This window comes from Macaca nemestrina, chromosome 6 (assembly GCF_043159975.1).
Source record: "Macaca nemestrina isolate mMacNem1 chromosome 6, mMacNem.hap1, whole genome shotgun sequence".
NCBI classification, from domain to species: Eukaryota; Metazoa; Chordata; class Mammalia; order Primates; family Cercopithecidae; genus Macaca; species Macaca nemestrina.
Genome location: NC_092130.1, coordinates 38,579,468 through 38,598,925, shown reverse-complemented (window position 1 = coordinate 38,598,925; position 19,458 = coordinate 38,579,468). Strand labels below are relative to the sequence as shown.

Sequence of the window (19,458 nt, the reverse complement as noted above, 5' to 3'; positions counted from 1 at the left end):
TGCTCTTTTCTCCCACCTCAGGGCCTTTGAAGGCAATTTCCCTGCAGTTTGCCAAGCTCTAAACCTTCAGGGTTTTTTTCTTTTTTTGAGACAGGGTCTCACCTTGTCGCCCAGGCTGGAGTACACTGGCCAACCTTCAGGTTTCCTCATGGAAGCTTCCCTGGCTAGGCTGGGTAAATCAGTCCCTTCCCCTCCCCCACCTCCAGTTATCCTCCTTCATGTCCCACTGTTTGTTTCCTTCACAGCACTTTAACACAATCTATAATTATCTCATTTATTTGTTTATTGTCTGTCTTTTCCTCTAGAATGCAAGTTCCCAGAGAGAGAGTAGGCATCATGCCTGTCTTATTCAGCACCATAATGCTAGCACCTGACACAGTGCCTGCCACTTAGTAGGTGCTAGATGTGTGATAAAAAAAGTGGACAAATTATCTCATTGAAGCCCCACAATAACCTTTGGTGATGGTAAGCACTATTATTCCCACCTTACAGAGGAAGAAACTGAGGTTCAGCCACCTACCCAAGGTCATGCCACTAGAAAGAAGTATAGTCAAATTTCTAACATAGGTCTCTCTGACTCTAAGTGTGACAGAAAATGGGGACCATTCTTTTGTTTTCCGAGGAGTCTTGCTCTGTTGCCCAGGCTGGAGTGCAGTGGTGCAATCTCGGCTCACTGCAACCTCTGCCTCCCAGGTTCAAACGATTCTCCTGCCTCAGCCTCCCAAGTAGCTGGGATTACAGGTGCGCACCACCATGCCCAGCTAATTTTGATATTTTTAGTAGAGATGGGGTTTCCCCATGTTGGCCAGGCTGGTTTTGAACTCCTCACCTCGTGATCTGCCCAGCTTGGCCTCCCAAAGTGCTGGGATTACAGGTGTGAGCCACCCTGACCAGCCAGGGACCATTCTTAACCAGTCTAAACTGCACGTGGTTCCTCTTCCTGTCTGTCTGCCTGTTATCTCCACTCCCAACCCAAGCAAACCCAGAGAAACCTGGGGCAGCGAAGGGAGGAACACAGAATCTGGAAGAATGTAAATCTGACCTTTTCTTTTATAGGCTTAAAATCTGTAAGTGGCTCCTCCCCAATCCCTCAATCCAAGCACTTTAAATTGACCAGCAGGTCGTTAGTTCTGGCCCCTGCCTTCTTCTCCAGCTTCTCCTGTCCTGAGCCACCTCACCTCCTCCTCCACCTCCAGTCCCTGGCACACACTCCTCCTCAGCTTGCAAGGCTGACCCCTTCCTCAGTAGCCTATCCCTCATTTGCCCTTTGAAACTCAGCTCTGGCACCACCCCTTCCAGGAAGCCTGTAGACTTTGGAGAGGACAGCGCCTTTGGGTCTCCTGCCAGAATTTCCGGCTCAAGGCAGGGCCAAACACAAGATGTGGTCATTGTTTACCTGTCTGCCTTTCCCACAGAGACTGTGTGTCATTCTTGGGGTCCAGTACCCTGTGCGGGTCTGGCACATGGGAGGGGCTCAGGAAATGTTTGTAGAATGAGTAAATCAACCAGTGACAGGATTCTGGTACCCAGTCGGCCACCACATCTCCTCCAACTTCCTTAACTTCAGACACCTTTTCCTGGGCTAGGCCTTAACAGAAGGTACTCCTCACCTTCCACTGTAGGGTCAAGTCAGGGGTGGAGGCAATGCGGGGCCCTCCCCCGCTGATTCAGCGCCTCTTCTAATGAGGTGAGGCCTCAGGTTTAGGAAAGGGTTGCCACAGCCACTGGTAGGGGGAGGGTCTGTGATTCTGTAACTGAAGGATAGGTAGGGAGCTTCGGTTGCAGACTGAGCTAGGGAGCTGAGTTAACCCCGTAGATTCAAATACTGCCCGAGAGATCTCTGCCTTTCCGCCCCACACCCCGGTCACCCCGCGGCCAGGCTCTCGGCGCGTCAGATCCCGGCCCTGCCTTCTTCATCTCCTGCCCCGCTCCGCCCCCAACTGCAGATACAACTCGGGTCTCTCCGAAAGCAGCAAGGAGCCTCGGGCTGGGCTCTAGGCCCCGCGATGCTCCGCGTCTGGGAACGGATGAAGGGGTGCCAGCAACCCCCGCCGTCCCCGCGGTCGATCCGGGTTTACACGAGGCTCATCCGGGATTAGTCCCTGCGGTCGGCTAATCCCAGCGGCTGGACCGACCTCGGGGTCCGGAGCGAGGCCCACACAGTACCGGCCTAGGGAGCGAGGACGCTGGCCGAGCAAAAGCGCGCGACGCGGAGCGGGTGGGGGGGGAGGGACGGAGGAGGGAGCAGCGCCCTGGGAGGCGGGGCCAGGAACCGGCTGATCCGGTCTCTGTTTTCCGACCTCTCCGGAGCCGGTGTTTACCCGGGAGCCGGACGGAGGAGGCCGGGGCCGGTCGAACCCGGAAGGGGGGAGGGGAGCGCAGTCGGAGACCAAGGCTGAGACCTTTTCTGTTCCTTTCCCCTAAATCGACTTCCAACCCTCGTTCCTGAGCGTGGGAGAACGCGACAGACAGAGAGATGTCTCCCGCCCCTTATCCCATCCAGTTCCGCAATTCACACTCGTTGCCAAAGAGTGGGGAGCGGTAATGGATACACCCGGGAACGACTGCACGTCCTGGGGTCGCCCGGGGAAGAAGGCAGCGCAGCACAAAACCTCCCCGGAGGTCACCTCCCACCCCGTCCTGCACCCGAGTTCTTGGGGGAGGGGGTGCCCACAGCAGATCGGGCCCAGAGGATCCGGCAGGGGTCTCTTTGAGGTGTATGGACTAGGGGTCTGTCCTCAGAACGCGTCAGCTCGACCCCATCCCCGATTAATACCAGTGCGGGTCTCAGTCTCTTGTCCCTCGCGTCCCCCAGCCCTTTCCAAGGTCTCCAGATTTAGCTCCCACTCTCCACGGGACGCAGGCCCGAGGACCCGGAAGAAGCGGAGTGGGCTCCGGTTTTCACACTTTTATTGTAAAGCTCGGGAATAATTACACGGGTCTTTCATTGACAGCTCAGCAAACAAACCGGAAACGAACCGAACCGGAGGGGGTAGGGGCGGTGCCTGCGCATGCTCGCAGCGGGGATGGGGAGTGGGAGTGGGAGTGGGGGTGGGGGTGGGGGTGGGGGGGTCAGAGAAAGAGAAAGACGGAAAGAGACAGAAATCATTACAAATCAACGGGATTGTGCTCGCAGCGCCAGGGATGGGGTGGAGCGGGGCGGGGGCCCTTCCCGGGAGGAGCGAGGCGGTGGGAAGTGGCACGAACCAAGAGAAACACGACCCCAATGTGGGCACCCGACGCGCCCAAAACCCCCCACCCCGACCCCCACCCCCCTACACACGAGAGAGACACGGCCCCCCTCCCCACTAGATAACCTGAGGAGAGGAGACACAGTCTCCCCTCCCCATGGGCAGACACACCCGCCCGAAACCCCACGGGCGAGACACAGTCCCCCCTCCCAGAGAAGTCCCCAGTGGAGACGCCCCTTAAGAGACTTTCTCATGGCCAACACAAGCCCTCCCAACACCCGGAGACAGCCCCGACCCAGGGAAGAAATGGCTCCAGAGGCCCTACCCTCGGGAGAGAGAGGTATCCCAGGGCTCTTAGGAGAAAAGACAACTCAGCGATGCCCAGCCTCATCCTAAAGTGCTGCAGGGCAGAGAAACCCCCATAGAAGAGATGGGGGCAGGGCCAGAAACATCCCTTCCCAGACATGCTTCAGAGATAGCCCCCTTCCCTGGGAAGAGAGATGGCCCCAGACTGACTTGCCTTAAGTACCCCCAGGAACCCTGGGAGGAAAACAGGCTCCCCAGAGAGCCTGGGTAATGGGGGGAGACATGCTCCTGTGGTCCTCAGCGGGAACACATGTCCCCCAGAGGCTCCCAAGGGGAGAGATAGGGCCTAGAGAGCCCCCAGAGGTGAGGGATGCCCAGAGAACTTCTCCCCACCCTGGGATGTGAGACATGCTTCAGGGAAGCTAGGAGAGAAATATGTCCCCATATACCCTACCCCTACCAAGAGACATGCCCTGAAGTAGGGGGATGGGGACCGACTAGGTCCCCTCTAGGAAGACACAGACTGGGTCAGGCTGGGTTTGAGGGGGGCTTTCCTCTGGCCAAATGTCGCCTATTGGTACATAAAACTGTACGCGACACAGGCATTGGGGAGGGGCTTCACAGACCTAGGACCCACAGGGATAGTCCCCAGTGCTGTCGCCATCCCCTGCCCACCTTTGGTTTCATCTCTCCAGTGCCCAGTTAGTGACAGACCCAGTGCCCTGGCCCCAACCAGGGGGCTGGGGACTCTCTTTGCCTGTGGGAAGGGCTTCTCAGCCCTCCTAGCCATCTGGGCCACCCTCTTTCTTCTGGCTTCTCCATTGTGCAAAATGCTCCTCTGCTCTTCCGCTCAGTGCTCAGGGGTCTCTAAGACCAGGGCAAGGTACCCAGGCCACTAGGAGCTTCCAGTGGGAGTCCACTGACCCCAGGAAAGCCACCTGTCTGGACCACTTTCTCCACCAAGCAAATGGGCCTCATACAATCTTCTTGCCCAAATCCTGACCTCCAGGACCCAGGACAATCCTGGAGGCTGCTGTTCGACCAGCAGGGCACCCAATACTACCAACTCCAAGACTATTGCACCTGCCCCATTTGTGCAGGGGAAAGGGGCTGTCTCTTTAACAAGCCCCCAGCCCATTTCCTGGGCTTCCCCAAGGGAAAGGAGCCTTTGGCCAACCCCTAGACCTGGTTGCTGTCACCCCATCCCATTCTACCCCTTCCCCTCCATAGAAGGGCTGCGTATGCCAGGGCTACCAGCCTAACAATGCTCTTCTTCCTAGCACTGTCACCCCAAACCAAGTTAGGGGTAAGGGGCAGATAAATAGGGTGATTCTTCAGCCCCCTGGCTTTTCCTGGGTGGGGGTGGGGTCTCTGTACAGGAGTCAAGACCCCAGCAGCACAGCTCCCAAAGGCACCAGACGACCCCGCAGCCTGTACCCACCCCTCCCAATCTTGGACCACCTCCCCAAGCTTAGACTAAGTCAAGCAAGGGCCATACCCTGAGTCTCCAGCCTCCCAGCCTGGGCCCCTAGGGAGCTGGAGAGGTATGGGCCAAGGCAGTGGGGGTTTGGAAGGAAGAGGGGCTGAGGCTTTGAGATGGCCACAGCGGGAGATGGGGGCTCTGCAGGACGCCCCTTACACCCTGGCCCCCTGAGGTGAAGAAGAGAACTCCACCTCATCATGGCTGACTGGGCTTCTCTGCCCCCCAACCTCCCTACCCCCTCCCCTATGGGACCCCTGACCCTGGCAAAGGGAAGCCCAACTGGAAGAAGGGGGCCTGGAGCCCAGGGTGCCCTGAGGCAGCCCTCCCACCCCCTGAGATCAAGGCAATGGTGGTTTTACAGGCTGACGGGTCAGTCATGGCAGGGGCTGGGGGTTGGGAGGGCAGGGAGGGGGCAGAATTCAGGCCCCCTATATCAGGAGCAGCACCCAGCCACCCCTTGAGCAAACCTTCCTGCTCCCAACTCACCCAACCAGGCCAGAGGCACAGTCATCCCACCCCTGTCCAGCTGCCCCCCACAGCCTCAGGGCCCCTCTGTGATGCTCATCTGGATGTGGGAGGCCAGCCTGAGCGGGGATGCCCCCCCAGGGCACAGCGCAACAGTTCCAAAAAAATAGAGATTTGTATTTTTAAAAAAAATTAAATAAAAGCCCAGCTCTGCTGATAGGCAAATGTTCCCCCCGTCCCCACCCCCACCCACCCGTTGTTTCCCTGGCCTGCACCCCCATCCCACCATGGCCCCAGGGGTATTTACAACATGGAACAATAGAGGCCTGGGTTGGGGGGCACTGCGGCAGGGAGGAGGGGGCACAGGGCAGGTTCCCCCCCCCCAGAGGGGTCCCCCAAGACAACACAACATCAACAAGAAAAGTTGCAAATCAGGCAGAAATGGGGACGTCATTCCAAGGTCCTTATATACAGACACTGCATGACCAGCAGGGAAGGGGGGCCCAGATGGGACTAGGCGTGGGCATGTGGCAGGCAGGTGGGCCAGCCCAGGAGCAGCACGGGAAGACGAGGCCTCCGCTCCACTCCCACCCCCGTCCCTACCCCACCTTTGGTAACAAAAGCCCTTCAGGGAGCCCCTGGCAGTCAAGAGTTTCCTCTGGGAGCTCCCAGGGAAAGGGGCTCCCCAGTTCAGCCCTGCTTCAGGGCTAAAATTGGGCGTGCTATCCCCGCCCTGGTCGGCCATGAGGGTAACAATGAGTTAGAAGTGTGCTGCCCACCCTTGACTCCACCATCTGCCCAAATCGAGGGGGTGGTCCCTGGAAGTCAAGGAAAGGAGCCCAGTCATTGTAGAGGAGCCCTCTTGGGCATCAGCTGGGGAAGCCCCATAAAGGGGAAGGGGCCCCTGGGGGCTGGGAGATGGAAAGGAGGGGAGAGGACCTGGACCCTGCATGGGGGAAGGGCCAGCGTGGTCATGAGGCCAGTGATACGCCCACTTGGGGCCCTGGCCAGGAAGTCCACGCTGAAGGGGTCAAGAGTGAGGCCCTGGAATGGGCCCATTTGGGAGCTGGCCGGCGGCTGGGGGAGGGGGCCGGCCGGCCAGAAGGGGGCTCACAGGTAGATCTCGCGCTTGGCCGTCTGGGCAGATGCCGGTGTGGCTGCGGGTGGGAAGTCCGAGGTCTGGGTCAGGGGGATTTCCTCCAAGGTGGCCGAGTCCTTGCAGGAATCATGGCTACTGTGGGAGAAGGCACTGTAGGAGGGCAGGAGGCGCACGGGGGCCGTTTTGGTGTTCCGGTCTTCCGGGGGGCTGGGGCTGCCGGCACCCGCAGGCTCCTGCCCTCCTCGGTCCTGGTAAGGCACGAAGGTGGAGAGTTTGAGGGCGCTGCTCTTGGTCCGGCGGCTGGGAGATGACTGGCCAGGCATCCAGCATGTGTCAGAATGGCCAAACTCACTGCACTCCCGGGTACATGTGCCTGTCATGGCGACATCAGGCAAAGGGCGAAGGTCTGTAGGAGCAAACGGGGAAGAACAATTGTCAGACATACAGCCTCTGCAAAGCTCTGCTTCATGGCCTCCCACTGGCATCTACACCCCGCCTCAGGACAGGAGTATGCGCCCTTTCCTGACCACTGAACTCACAGGCACACACACCCTCGAATGGACACATGCCCTCCCACCATCGACCTACTGGCCTACTGTACACACGCACATGCACACACACACGCACACACACCAATCTATCTTTTTTCTTTTTCTTTGTTTTGAGATGGAGTCTTGCTCTCATCACCCAGGCTGGAGTGCAATGGCGTGATCTCAGCTTACTGCAACCTCCACCTCCTGGGTTCAAGCAATTCTTCTGCCTCAGCCTCCCAAGTAGCTGGGATTACAGGCGCCCACCACCATATCTGGTTAATTTTTGGATTTTTAGTAGAGATGGGATTTCACCAGGTTGACCAGGCTGGTCTTGAACTCCTGACCTCAGGTGATCCACCTGCCTTGACCTCCCAAAGTGTTGGGATTACAAGCATGAGCCACCACACCCGGCCTTATCCTTTCTTTCCTTCAAGACAGGGTCTCACTACTGTCACCCAGGCTGGAGTGCAGTGGTGTGATCTTGGCTCACTGCAGCCTCAATTTCCCAGGCTCAGGCGATCCTCCCACTTCACACTCCCGAGGAGCTGGGACTATAGGCATGCACTACCATGCCTGGATAATTTTTTGTATTTTTTGTAGAGATGGGGTTTAGTCATGTTGCCCAGGCTGGTCTTGAACTCCTGAATTCAAGCAGTCCGCCTGCCTCAGCCTCCCAGAGTGCTAGAATTACAGGCGTGAGCCACAGAGCCCTAAATAGACACATTCCTTCCAGCGTCACCTATCCCACAGTGCTTTTCTTACACACCCACCAAATCTGTCCTCAGACAGGTACACAAACATACTGCCTCATCGATCTCCAGACAGGCTTAAACGTGCAAATCTATCCTCAGGTGGGGTTGAGGAAACCCCCATCCTCACTGAATTGATGGACACAATCAATCTCTCTCTCTCTTTCCCTCTCTCACACACACAGATAGGCATGGATGCACAAATCTACTATACTGGGCACCCCTATCCTCAGATGAAATTGGGCACATCACTTCCTTCAGAACCCCCTCAAGCCTCACATGCTCCCGGTGGTCCTGAACCCACCCTCCTCCAGCAAGGCCTTGCTTTAAACCCAGGGGGAAGGGACAAGCTTCTATGTGGGGTATTCACATAGAAGCACACACTCACATCCACAAGCACGCTCATGCAGCCCCTCCCCACCTCACTTTGGCCCCTAAACCAGCCACCACCCCTGGCCTTGCCCCGGCTCCCTGCCCAGAACACCCACGGGAACAGGAGTTGGCTGCCTGACATTAGCAGTAGCCGGTGTAGTTGCTGGGCAGCGGGGATCTCCATGGGAACGGCTGGGCCATGAGCACTTCCTGTCACAGCTGTCCCTGTCCTGCCCTTGCTCAGGGACAGCACCAGGCAGTGCCCCCCCCCACCCCCCAGGGACATGGCTGAGCAACACTGCCTGGGACAGGGGCTCCCCTGGCACCACCCACTCTGGCTTGGCCTCCTGCCAGTGCCAGGTGAGGAGGGGACAGCTCTGTTGTTAACCCTCAAAGTGCCAAGGCTCTACAGCTCAGAGCAGAGTTGAAGGACCCAACATGGCTCAGAGCAGAGCATGGGCACTGGGTGGGCGAGGCTGGGTGCTGGGCAGAGTCCCACAGACCCCAGACCCCAGAGCAGCTCCCACATACCTGGCACTCTGCCTCAGGGCCTGCTCCGGCCAGCCGGCTCTGCGCGGGCACAAAAAGGACGAGATGGGCATGAGATCACGCATGGAGGGGCGGGGTGGGGGTGGAGGACACTCTGAGACCTAGGGCCTGGGAAGTTAGACAAGGGCCCTGTACCTGAGGCAGGGGAGGAAAACCTCCCATCTTTCGTGGGTAGGGGAGGCTTTGAGTTGAGGGAGCGGGTGAGACCTGAGGACAGCTCCAAGTTAGAGAATCTTTCCATCTTGGCTTAGCTCGTTCACTCTCCCCCTCCACAGGCTGCCATGGACACCTTCACACATGCACACGCACTGCACACACACTTTCTGACGGCACACCTCACCATCCATTCCCATGCCGACCTCTGCTCGAGCTCACATCTCCATTTTGCCATCACCCTCCAAATCCCTCCCAGACAGGCCTTTCTCCTCACCAGACCTCCTGCTGCTCTTCCTCAAAGAGGTGCCAAACCTTCTCCCACTCCTTTCCCCAGCAGATTGTCACTCTGTTCTCTGACCCCCCCCTCCCCGTAGCATCCAGGGCCCAATCTCTATTCTCAAGGCCTTCCCACCGTTCAGAGGACCGCCACCCACCTTCTCAAGGTTTCCTCACCATTATGTGAGCTTTCTGGTCAACACACTCAGGGTCCCTGTTCCCAAGTGGCCGTGTAAACATGGTGCTGAATGCAATAGCTTTGGAGTCAGAGAAACCTGTCACTTTCTAGATGTATGACTCTGGGCAAGTGACTTAACCTCTGTAAGCCTCAGTTTCCTCCATTGTAAAGTGGGTGCCGTAAAGTTCTCAGATCACAGAGTGGTTCTGGGGATTAAATGCGTGTATACCTGAAAGCCCTCAGCACGGTGATGATGACTGAGTACACAAGAACTCAATACACAGAGGATTTGTTTAAGGCCTTGTCACCATTCCCAGGCTTCCACTCATTCCTGGGGTGCCCTGACCATGGTGCTGTGCCTCACCATTCTCGGGGTGCTCCATCTCTCCTATGCTGCCGTCAGGGGTGGTGCGCTCATAGTGATCCTCAGGCAGGGCCAGGGGACCGAGTCGAGGCCCTGAGGATGACTTGCTGGACGGTGTCTCAGACTCCTCCAGGCCACTGTCATAGTAACTGTGCTGGGATGGGTCCTGCAGCTCCTGGGCCTGGCTGGTGGCCGAGAAGGTGACGCGGCGGTGAGGTAACTGCAGGGAGAGAGATTGTCACTACTGCCCAGCCAGCTTGCCCACAGGGCCCACCACCATACCAGGCCCTAGTACAAGCCAAGCACCATCCTACTCAGGCCTCAACAGCAACCAACAGAGACAGAGACCCAGGCCCTAGCATAGCACATTCCTCCCGAAAGCACAGGCCTCCGTGAAAGACTGCTCCTGAGTTCTAGGACCGCTCCTCGTACAGCCAAGTCCACATACTGGAAGTCCCAATACAGCGCAGGCCCCAGTGTTATTATAGCCCCTATGCCACCCCAGTAACCCTCATCCAGTGCAACCACTTGTTATAGCACAACCCTTCTAGTTCTAACCCAGCTTCCCAATATTGGCAAAGCCTCCCTTTAATCCCAGAATGGCCTGTAATACAGTGTAGAGCCCAATACCAGAGTAGCATAATACTACCCGACTCCCCTAATTCCAGGTCAGCCTCTAAACACCAGCATAGCCTGCAATTTCTAGAACAGCTTCCTAAAAGCAGCAGACTCCTAACTCCCAAACAGCTCACCAATACCAGAACAGTTAGTTCCCTCATTTCCAAACAGCACCCTCCAAACTCCAGCTCCTCACCTGTCTCACTGCTCTTGCCACTGCCTCCTTCCAAATGAGGGGACAACCTTTCATTTCTTATCCTCTGTTCCTCATCCCTGGTTTGTGATGTTGCAGCAGTCTGAAGACTCCCTGCTGTGGCCCCTCCCACTCAGCCCCCCATCCCCACTTCACTCCCCTCCAGAGAGGCCTGGGAGTGGAAAAAAGAGGGAGGAGCCTGATAACAAACCAGGGCACCTGGGGGAAGGAGACAAAGCAGAACAATGGAAACTACCCAATCCTCCCATCAGGAAATAGAATATTCACTGGAGAGGGTAGGGCTCTGCCAGGAGCCTGGACATGGGGGGAGGGCATGGCACCCATTAGGGATTAGGAAAGCTGGTCTCAAAGGGAGACTCCTTCCAGGAAATAGGAAGTAGCTTCTGGGAGGGCTGCTGGCATGAGGAGCCAGACTTGGAGGCTTGGACTGGGGACTGGGGACTGGGGACTAGGGGTCAGGGGAGTGGAACCGTTACAGGCTGCTCCCAGCCAGCAGCCCTGTATGCCTGCCACAGGTTAACGATCAGCCCTGGAACCTGGCAACCTCAACTTGGCACTTGGCACAAGCAGCCAGCCACCCAAATACCCACTTGGGACTGCCACAGATTTTCCTGCCAACCAGAAATTAGGAGTTGTGGAGGGCGCAGACCCAGGGCCCCTGGAGGCCAGGGGTGAAAACAGCCAAGCCCAGGGCTCTGCTGATGAGTCTCCACGCTCCTTCCCATCCTCCAAGACTTTGGCAGTGCTTTGTCTTACTCTATAACTCTGGATAGGAGGTTATGAAGATGGCCAGGGGAGGTGGCCCCGGCTTTGTAGACTTACCCTCCTAACAGCCCCATTCAAGGCAGCTAGGGTGGAAGAGGCTGTCAGGACAGGAGTTTTGGAGCTGTGGGGAAGGTAGCTCAGAACTGCCTCCCCACTATCCCCATTCCTGAAGATGGCTCCCACCTCATCTTCAGGAATAAGCGACCGTTCTTGGAATCCTTGTATTGATCTGAAACACTGAAGGGTCTGGGTGATGACTGATAAGGTCCCCAAAACTGATATGGACATTTGGGGCCGGGAGGCCATAAAGGAGTGTAGTCCACCTGGTGTAGAGGTGAACAGGGTCCAGGAGAGGTCTGGGAGGCACGGGGCTATATGGTTGTTGGTGCTTCTCTTTCCAGTTTTCTTTCAAGATACTGGCCAGCAGTCTCACCTCCCTGCAGAACCCATATCTGGTAATTGAAGGCTTCAGTCCTGCCTACTAAGCAAGTTGCTTGGTCTCTTTTCCCATGATTCTTTTCCGTAAAATGGAGGGTTGGGTTATACCCAACACTTAATGTTCCCTCTAATTTTATGACTATCAAATTATAAAAGCCCAGATCAAAAAATCTCTCTCAAACTCTTTGAGTCTTGAAGCTCTAGACACTTACTGATTATTTCCAATTGGCTCTGGCTACTGGCCCTTAAGATTCAACATGTCTGAAACCAAATTCTTCTTCAATTAGCTTCTGTATGGTCAATGATCTCATCACTATCCTATCACCCAGACTCAGAAGGCTGATGTCTACCTGGGAATCCTGGTAGCTCTCCCCTCATTCCCCATCCTTACCCCATATCCAATTATCCCTTGAATCCTGTGGGTCCTGTATCCCTAACCTTGGCCAAATCCGTCCATCCATCACCCCCATTGCCACCATCATAGTCCAAATTAAAAGGTTCAGTCCTGTACCTTCATCTCTATGCCCTTTAAGCCCACCATATATTCCAGTGAACTTTCTAAAATTCAGTTCATCTAAAACACTCATGAGCTTTCAGGGACTATTTCCTTCTGAAGAACTTTTGGTAGGGCACCTATGTCCTCTACAACCTACAGTTCTTCCAGTCTCTTCTTTCAGCTTTCTCTTATGCCTTCCATTCTTGCCAGAATATTCCTTTTTCTGCCCTTTCCCTCCCTCCAACTTGGTTCACTCCTGCCACAGGAGTTTGCTCACACGGTGACCCTGTGAGGAGACCCTGTGATTAGGACCCTGCCCTAATCCTGCTCATCATTGACAAGCTGACTTTCTCCTCCCAGAAGCCCATCTCCATGTCTTGTGTAAGTTTTCCCACACTGTGCTGGTCAAAGGAAGGGAGGGGCAGTATGGTAAAATAAATTCAGAAAACTCAAGAGGTAAACAAAATTGGGGCTGGGCACAGCAGCTCACACCTGTCATCCCAGCATTTTGGGAGGCTGAGGTGGGCAGATCGCTTGAGCCCAGGAGTTGAGACCAGCCTGGGCAACATGGCAAAACCCTGTCTCTGCAGAAAATACAAAAATTAGCCAGATGCGGTGGTGCACGCCTGTAGTCCCAGCTACACAGGAGGATGGCTTGAGTCCAGGAGGCAGAGGTTGCAGTGAGCCAAGATTGCACCACTGCACTCCAGCCTGGGTGACAGAGCAAGACCCTGCCACAAAAAAAAAAAAAGAAAAAAGAAAAAAAATGTCTAGCAGTTTCCCCCTTTTTTGGAGGACTCTGCAGAGCCTTTAATGGGCTAATGTGATTGTGAATTTCTTACTACCAAAACTAACTTCCCCACAGAACCCCTTTTTTATAGCATAATAGATAATAGGAGACCCGCCTGCTTTGTGTTTGAATCTGGCTGCATCACTAGTTTTCACTTCTGCAAAATGAATATTAAAATGACCCATATCATAAAGAGTTATGAGGCCGGGCGCGGTGGCTCAAGCCTGTAATCCCAGCACTTTGGGAGGCCGAGACAGGCGGATCACGAGGTCGGGAGATCGAGACCATCCTGGCTAACATGGTGAAACCCCGTCTCTACTAAAAAATACAAAAAACTAGCCGGGCTAGGTGGCGGGCGCCTGTAGTCCCAGCTACTGGGGAGGCTGAGGCAGGAGAATGGCGTAAACCCGGGAGGCGGAGCTTGCAGTGAGCTGAGATCCGGCCACTGCACTCCAGCCTGGGTGGCAGAGTGAGACTCCGTCTCCAAAAAAAAAAAAAAAAAAAAAAAAAAAAGAGTTATGAGCACTGATTGAACTAATTCACACAAAGTGCTTAGCATGGTACCTCACACCTAGTAAGGACTCAAAAAAATGGAAGTGAGGGTTGGGCACAGTGGCTCACACCTGTAATCCCTGCACTTTGGGAGGCCATGGTGGGTGGATCACCTGAGGTCAGGAGTTCAAGACCAGCCTGACCAACATGGAGAAGCCCTGTCTCTATTAAAAATACAAAATTAGCTGGGTGTGGTGGCACATGCCTGTAATCCCAGCTACTTGGGAGGCTGAGGCAGGAGAATTGCTTGAACCCGAGAGGCAGAGGTTGCAGTGAGCCGAGATTGTGCCATTGCACTCCAGCCTGCGCAACAAGAGTGAAACTCCATCTCAAAAAAAAAAAAAAGAAAGAAAAAAAAAGGAAGTGAGTAGTAGTATAAGTAGTTTCATGGAATAAGTTAGGAAAAGCTTTAGTAGGGCACTTCTCATTCGACTCTTAAGGCTCTCAATTGCCTCATCGTTCACTTGTCTGTCTTGTATAAGTATGGCCATTTTTTTTTATCAGGGTCTAGTACCATGCTGAGTACTCAGTGGAAACTTGGCCTATGTGTGTTGATGCTGACAACAGGTGGTGTGGTTTGGTTGTATCTGAATGTTGGGAGAAGACATTCAATGTGGCTCCATGGATGAGTTAGGTTGGATTAGAGCTGAGTAAGAGACAATCCCTCAGACCATGGGAAAGAAAAAGAGATGAAGATGCTAAAGGAATAGGAGAAAGACGGAAGGAATGCCAGCAAGGACAGAAAAGGAAGAGAAAGAATGGGAGGTCAGGAGTTGTTGGAGGTCACGACATGGTTAGATCTCACTTCCCCAGGCCCCACTCCTCCAAGGACCCCAGGAGTTTTTACTTTGGGGCCCCCCCCCAGGACATTGGGGGAGTTTGTGGATGGAATCAGAGGAGAGAGCTGGCGCCTGGTCCTCTTGGGAGTGTCTCAAGCCTCTTTAGTCACCATGGAGATAGGTTGCCTCTGGCCTCAGAGACTCCCCTAGGGCCTGAGGCCCCTCAGCCATGATTTAGCCTTCCTCCAACTCAGGCACAACCAGAGACAGGGCAGACCCAGGAGAGCAAGAAGTGAGAGACGGAGAGAGAGAGAGTGAGAGCAAGCAACCCAGGGTGGCCAAAGCAAGGAGTGGAAAGAGGGGAGGGAGGTAGCATCACAGGCAGAAGGCAGAACTAGGAAGCCTCTGCTCATGAGCAGGGAACCCCCTAAGAGCAGGGGTGCAGGGCAGGTCAATGAAAAGAACTTAGGAATTCCCTTGCCTCCCCCTGGGCCCCGCTCCCTGCAGGCCAGGCTGGTGATCATGGTGGGGAGACACAGGGGAGAGCCAGCTAATTGCTGGGTGTTGAGTGTTGTTGGGATGAAGGGGCTGGGGAAGGGATTTGAGGGAAGGACTTGCCCTGGGGGAAGGTGGCTGGTGTAATCAAGAGGTTCTCTGCCTTCACTCAAGGCAGGAAGGCTGAATGTTATTCCCTGCCAGGTGCTCCAGTCTGAGGTCTGTCAGAGGCAACTGTTTGAGCAGGTTGGAAGAATCAAGCCTCAGATGGGGCAGGACTTGGGTACAGCTCCACCCACCCTTTCTGGGTCATTCTTAGGAAGAAAGCCCTATAGACATGGGGCAAGGGGATACACTGCCAGACACCTCCATTTGAAGGCTGATCGGAAGGCCACTTTCCCAGAGGTGGATAGGGACATGGGGGTGGATGGCAAGATGGTAGGCTAAGATAGTGTGGGGTACAGTGGGCAGGTCTAGGATATGGCAAGAGGCAAAGAGAAGGGAAGGGGAAATTGAGGTAGGACCCGAGGACAAAGGGCTGCTTCCAGTCTCTCTCGCTTCTTCTCTCAGTTCCAGAAAATAAGAAACCAAAACTCCAAAAATAGAGAACTTTATTGTCAGGGTCAAGGGCACGTGGGACCCAGCCCCAGAAGCCTAGTGGTGAGGAAGAGGTTAATGCACAATACACACAGAAGGCACAATGGCGAGGTCCCCTCCCCTGGCAGACTCCCCACTCAGTTATCCACGGGACCCCAGGTCTCCCTGTTTCCCTCCTAGAGAAGCACCTAGGGCTGGTCTCACATAGAGACCTAGGTTTGGAGTAGACTTCTTCCTCATTTCCCTCCCCACTTCTGCTCACCTGCCCACCACCCCCAACAAACAAGGCCCAGCAGCTGGTTCAGGGCAAGTCACAGGCCTCTCCCCAGTGGGGAGAGGGCAGGGAGGAGACCACAGAGCACACCCTCCCTTAATCTTCACTCAGCCTAATCCCTGTGTCTGGGTGAGGCAGCAGTGTTATTACCAAGGCCCCACCTCCTACTGCTGGCTCAGGCTGGCCCCCACACGGGCAGGCACAGTAAACCTGCTCCATCACTCCCACACCTCAGTCCAGATGGCTCCGCGGTAGGGGTGGGGTAGGGGCTGGGGTGTGCTGAGCTGAAAGGGCTGGCCTACCTGCTTGCTGGGGTATTTGGGGGGGTTGGTGCGGTAGCTGTAGTCGGAGTACTGCTCAGAGCCCGTGGACGTGGTATCCCCGGTGCCCACGAATGTGTTTGCAGGTGGCAAGTCCTGTACCACCTGGTGCTTCTTGGAGGCCGAGGGTGACTGGGGCTGCAGCTGGATGGAAGGCAGTGGGGAGTTAGAGCGGTAATGGCGGCCCAGGTCAGGGCTGCCTGGTGGGTAGTTGAGGGGCAGGTGGATGCGGGGACTGTCCCCAGGGGCATCGCTCATCAGGTTGAACTTGAGGGACTTCTGCAGCCCGGCCTCATCCTCGTCCTCCACTGGCTTCACGGGCTTTGGGGACTTGCTCTTCTTGCCCTTGCTTTTGTTTCCCTTGGAGGCCTTGCCACTGGGCTTGGGGGCGTACAGGTCCTTGGTCTCCTTCTTACCAGCCTGGTAACCACTTTTAGCCTCCCGCTGCCGGCAGTAGCGCACAAGAACCGCCAGGGCGATGAGCAAGGCCACGGCCACCACACCGGCCACCACACCAAAGAGAATGTTGCCACGCTGCTTGGAGCGCTCGTATTCTGGATCCCCAGCAATGTCAATATCCAGCGGTGTGTCCAGGCTGTGGCCCAGGAGGGTCTCCAGCAGCGTGCGGTTGGCCAGAGTCTCATTGACATAAAGGTGGACCAAGGCTGTGCCATAGCGTGGGGGCTTGCCGCGGTCACTGACCTTCACCACCAAGCGATGTAGCCCATGGTGGCGCCGCTCAATCTCCTTCTCCAGGGTGATGGCACCTGAATGTGACCCAATCTGGAAGAGTCCGTAAGGGTTGCCACCTGCGATGCTGTAGATCAGCTCAGCATTGACACCAGAGTCAAAGTCCTCAGCTGCCACCTGGCTGACCGTCTCACCAAGACGTGTCTGGGGGGTCAGCAGCCGGTGAGAGGTGTTAGAAGGGGCAGTGATATAGGGTGCGTTGTCATTCTCATCCAGCACATTGATGGTGACGCCAACATAAGCTGAGCGAGGTGGGACGCCACCATCCACCGCCTTCAGCTGGAAGGTGTAGGTGCTTTGTTGCTCTCGATCGAAGCTCAGGCTGGAAAGGATAGTGCCTGTGCCATTCTGGATAACAAAGTCACCATTGTCCTGCTCCACTGAGAGCTGCACCCGGGCATTCTCCCCCTTGTCTCCATCAATGACAGTCACCATGCCCACCGGACTCAGCGCTGGCATGTTCTCCATCACTGAGAAGTTATAGCCACTCAGCATAAATTTGGGGTCATTGTCATTGCAGTCCAGCACATTGACAAGGACAGTGGCTGTGCCCTGGAGGCTAGGGCTGCCCCGGTCAGCTGCCACCACCTTCAACTCATAGCTGTCCCTCTGTTCCCGATCCAGGGATGTCTTCACCTGGATCTCTCCAGTCTCGGGAGAGATGGTGAAGAGGCCCTTAGCAGCTGGCTCAGGCTCCAGAGAGTAAACCAGCTCAGCATTAGAGCCAGAGTCAGCATCACTGGCGGTGACCTCAGCAATCACTTCACCAGGCTTGTTGTTTTCCGGGAAGGCGACCTCAGTAACACTCTGAGTGAAGACAGGTGCGTTGTCATTGATGTCCACCACCTGCACCTTGAGGGAGTTGGTGCTGGAGAGTGGGGGGTTGCCAGAGTCCACAGCCACAATCTCAATGGTGTAGTCTCTGACCTTCTCGTAGTCCAGTGGGGTGGTAGTCTGCAGGAAATACTTCTTCTTGCTGTCACTGCCTGTCTCACTGGCCTGGCGCAGCTGGAAGGGCACATCACCTGCCACCACACAGGTGACAGCTGCATTCTCTCCCTCATCTCGGTCAGATACCTGCACCAGGGCCACAGCTGTCTCCTCTGCCACATCCTCTGAGATGTTAGCCATCCCATCTTGATGAGTCACTAGCCCTATGCCCCGGATCTCAATGGTGGGGGCGTTGTCATTCATGTCCTTCACAGTCACAACCACTTGGGCACGAGCACTCTTGGGGTTGGTGCCTCGGTCCTTAGCAAGCACTGAGAAGCGCAAGGTGCTTAAGTCCTCACGATCCACCGGGCCCTGAACAGTGATAAGTCCAGTGTTCCTGTCCAGTCGAAGAAGACGCCTCACAACTTCGGGTGCCTGGTGGAATGTGTATTCAATCTCTGCATTGGCACCTTGGTCTGAGTCATTGGCCTTCACCTATGGGACAGGAGAGAAAAAAAGGAGAACAGAGACGGTTTAGATCAGGGAGAGCAAATAAAGGGGCATATGTGCTGCCAATGTCCTTTCCAACAAGCATGGCAGACACAGCCAATCCAACATCGCTCCCTTTCCAGAAGCCATGTGTGTACTGCCTTTTCCCAATTCGGACACTCTGGCAGGCATTACTAACCTATTTTCCTGAAGAGCCCAGATGCAGCCTGCAAATCCTCAACAGTGCTACAGGCAACTATTGGAGATGGGACAGGGCAGAATTAAACTTCACTTGTCACTGCTGTGTGGGTCCACAAAAATACCAGGAGAGGATGAGGATCCAATAGAACTAGGGACGCCATTTCACCAATGAACCCTGCCTGAACCCTCCTGAAGAGATGGAGAGGTGTGAATAGTAGAGGTGGTGTGTGTGGCCCTGTGAATGTGCACTACATGCACGCCTGCACACATGTATGTGTATGATTATGTCAGAATGTGTGATTATGTGTGATATTTTTGTATGAGAAGGTATATGTTTGTATGTGTATGACTGTGTCAGAATGTGTGATTATGTGTGATTTTTGTGAGAGAAGGTATATGTGTTTGTGCATATGTGTGTTTGCACACATGAGTAAAGACTCACATGCCCACCTGAAGGCCCCAGGTTGGGGTATTTCTTTTGAAAGAAGTCAGGTAGCGTTGTGGGTCAGAGAAGCCCTCCAGGCTGGGCCCCAGCCACCGCTCTGTCAAACCGGGGAAACCTGTTTCAGCAGCAACTTCTCCTCCTGGCTGGCACTGGCTGGCGAGGCACCAATGCGAGGAATTCGGCCTGAGCCTGCAGCCAGGAGGGAGGGGCTGATGCAGGCCACAGAGCCTGCTGGCAGTGGGCTGGGCTCCCAGCATCAAACAATGAACTGTCTGTCCCTTTGCAGTCAGCGGGCACGCCCTCCCACGCCAACTCCGACGCGCACTCGACCCAACTCTATACAAACACGGTTGGTAATGGGGCAAGAGGACCCAGGTGGGAATGGCCATGGGGTACTACTGGGCAGGGAGAAACATGAGGGCTGGAGTTAGGTCACAGCCAGACAGAATGTGATGGCTGTGGGGAGTGAGGGGAGAATAAGCATAACTTGGTAGAGTCTCTGGGGTAACAAAACAGAAGAGTCCTGGGTTCAAATCCCAGTTATACCACTTCCCAAGTAACTGTGTGACCTTGGGCCAATT

At 55.3% G+C, this 19,458-nt stretch overlaps 1 protein-coding gene across 4 annotated transcripts in view; it reads right to left on the bottom strand.

The window, feature by feature from the left end:
• Positions 1 to 2,893: 2,893 nt before the first annotated feature.
• LOC105466972 (protocadherin 1) overlaps positions 2,894 to 19,458 on the bottom strand; it is a 28,488-nt gene continuing 11,923 nt past the window's right edge. For 2 of the 4 annotated variants that reach the window (XM_011716225.3, XM_011716224.3), the window contains exons 3-5: positions 16,042 to 18,237; positions 9,722 to 9,941; positions 2,894 to 6,950 (exon numbers count right to left, since the gene is read on the bottom strand). In XM_011716225.3, coding sequence (XP_011714527.1) covers positions 6,556 to 6,950; positions 9,722 to 9,941; positions 16,042 to 18,237 — 2,811 coding nt within the window. In that variant the 3' untranslated portion in view covers positions 2,894 to 6,555. Of the gene's footprint in view, positions 6,951 to 8,729; positions 8,769 to 9,721; positions 9,942 to 15,462; positions 18,238 to 19,458 lie in introns of those variants that run through there. The other 2 variants (XM_011716227.3, XM_024788236.2) reach the window with 2 other exon arrangements.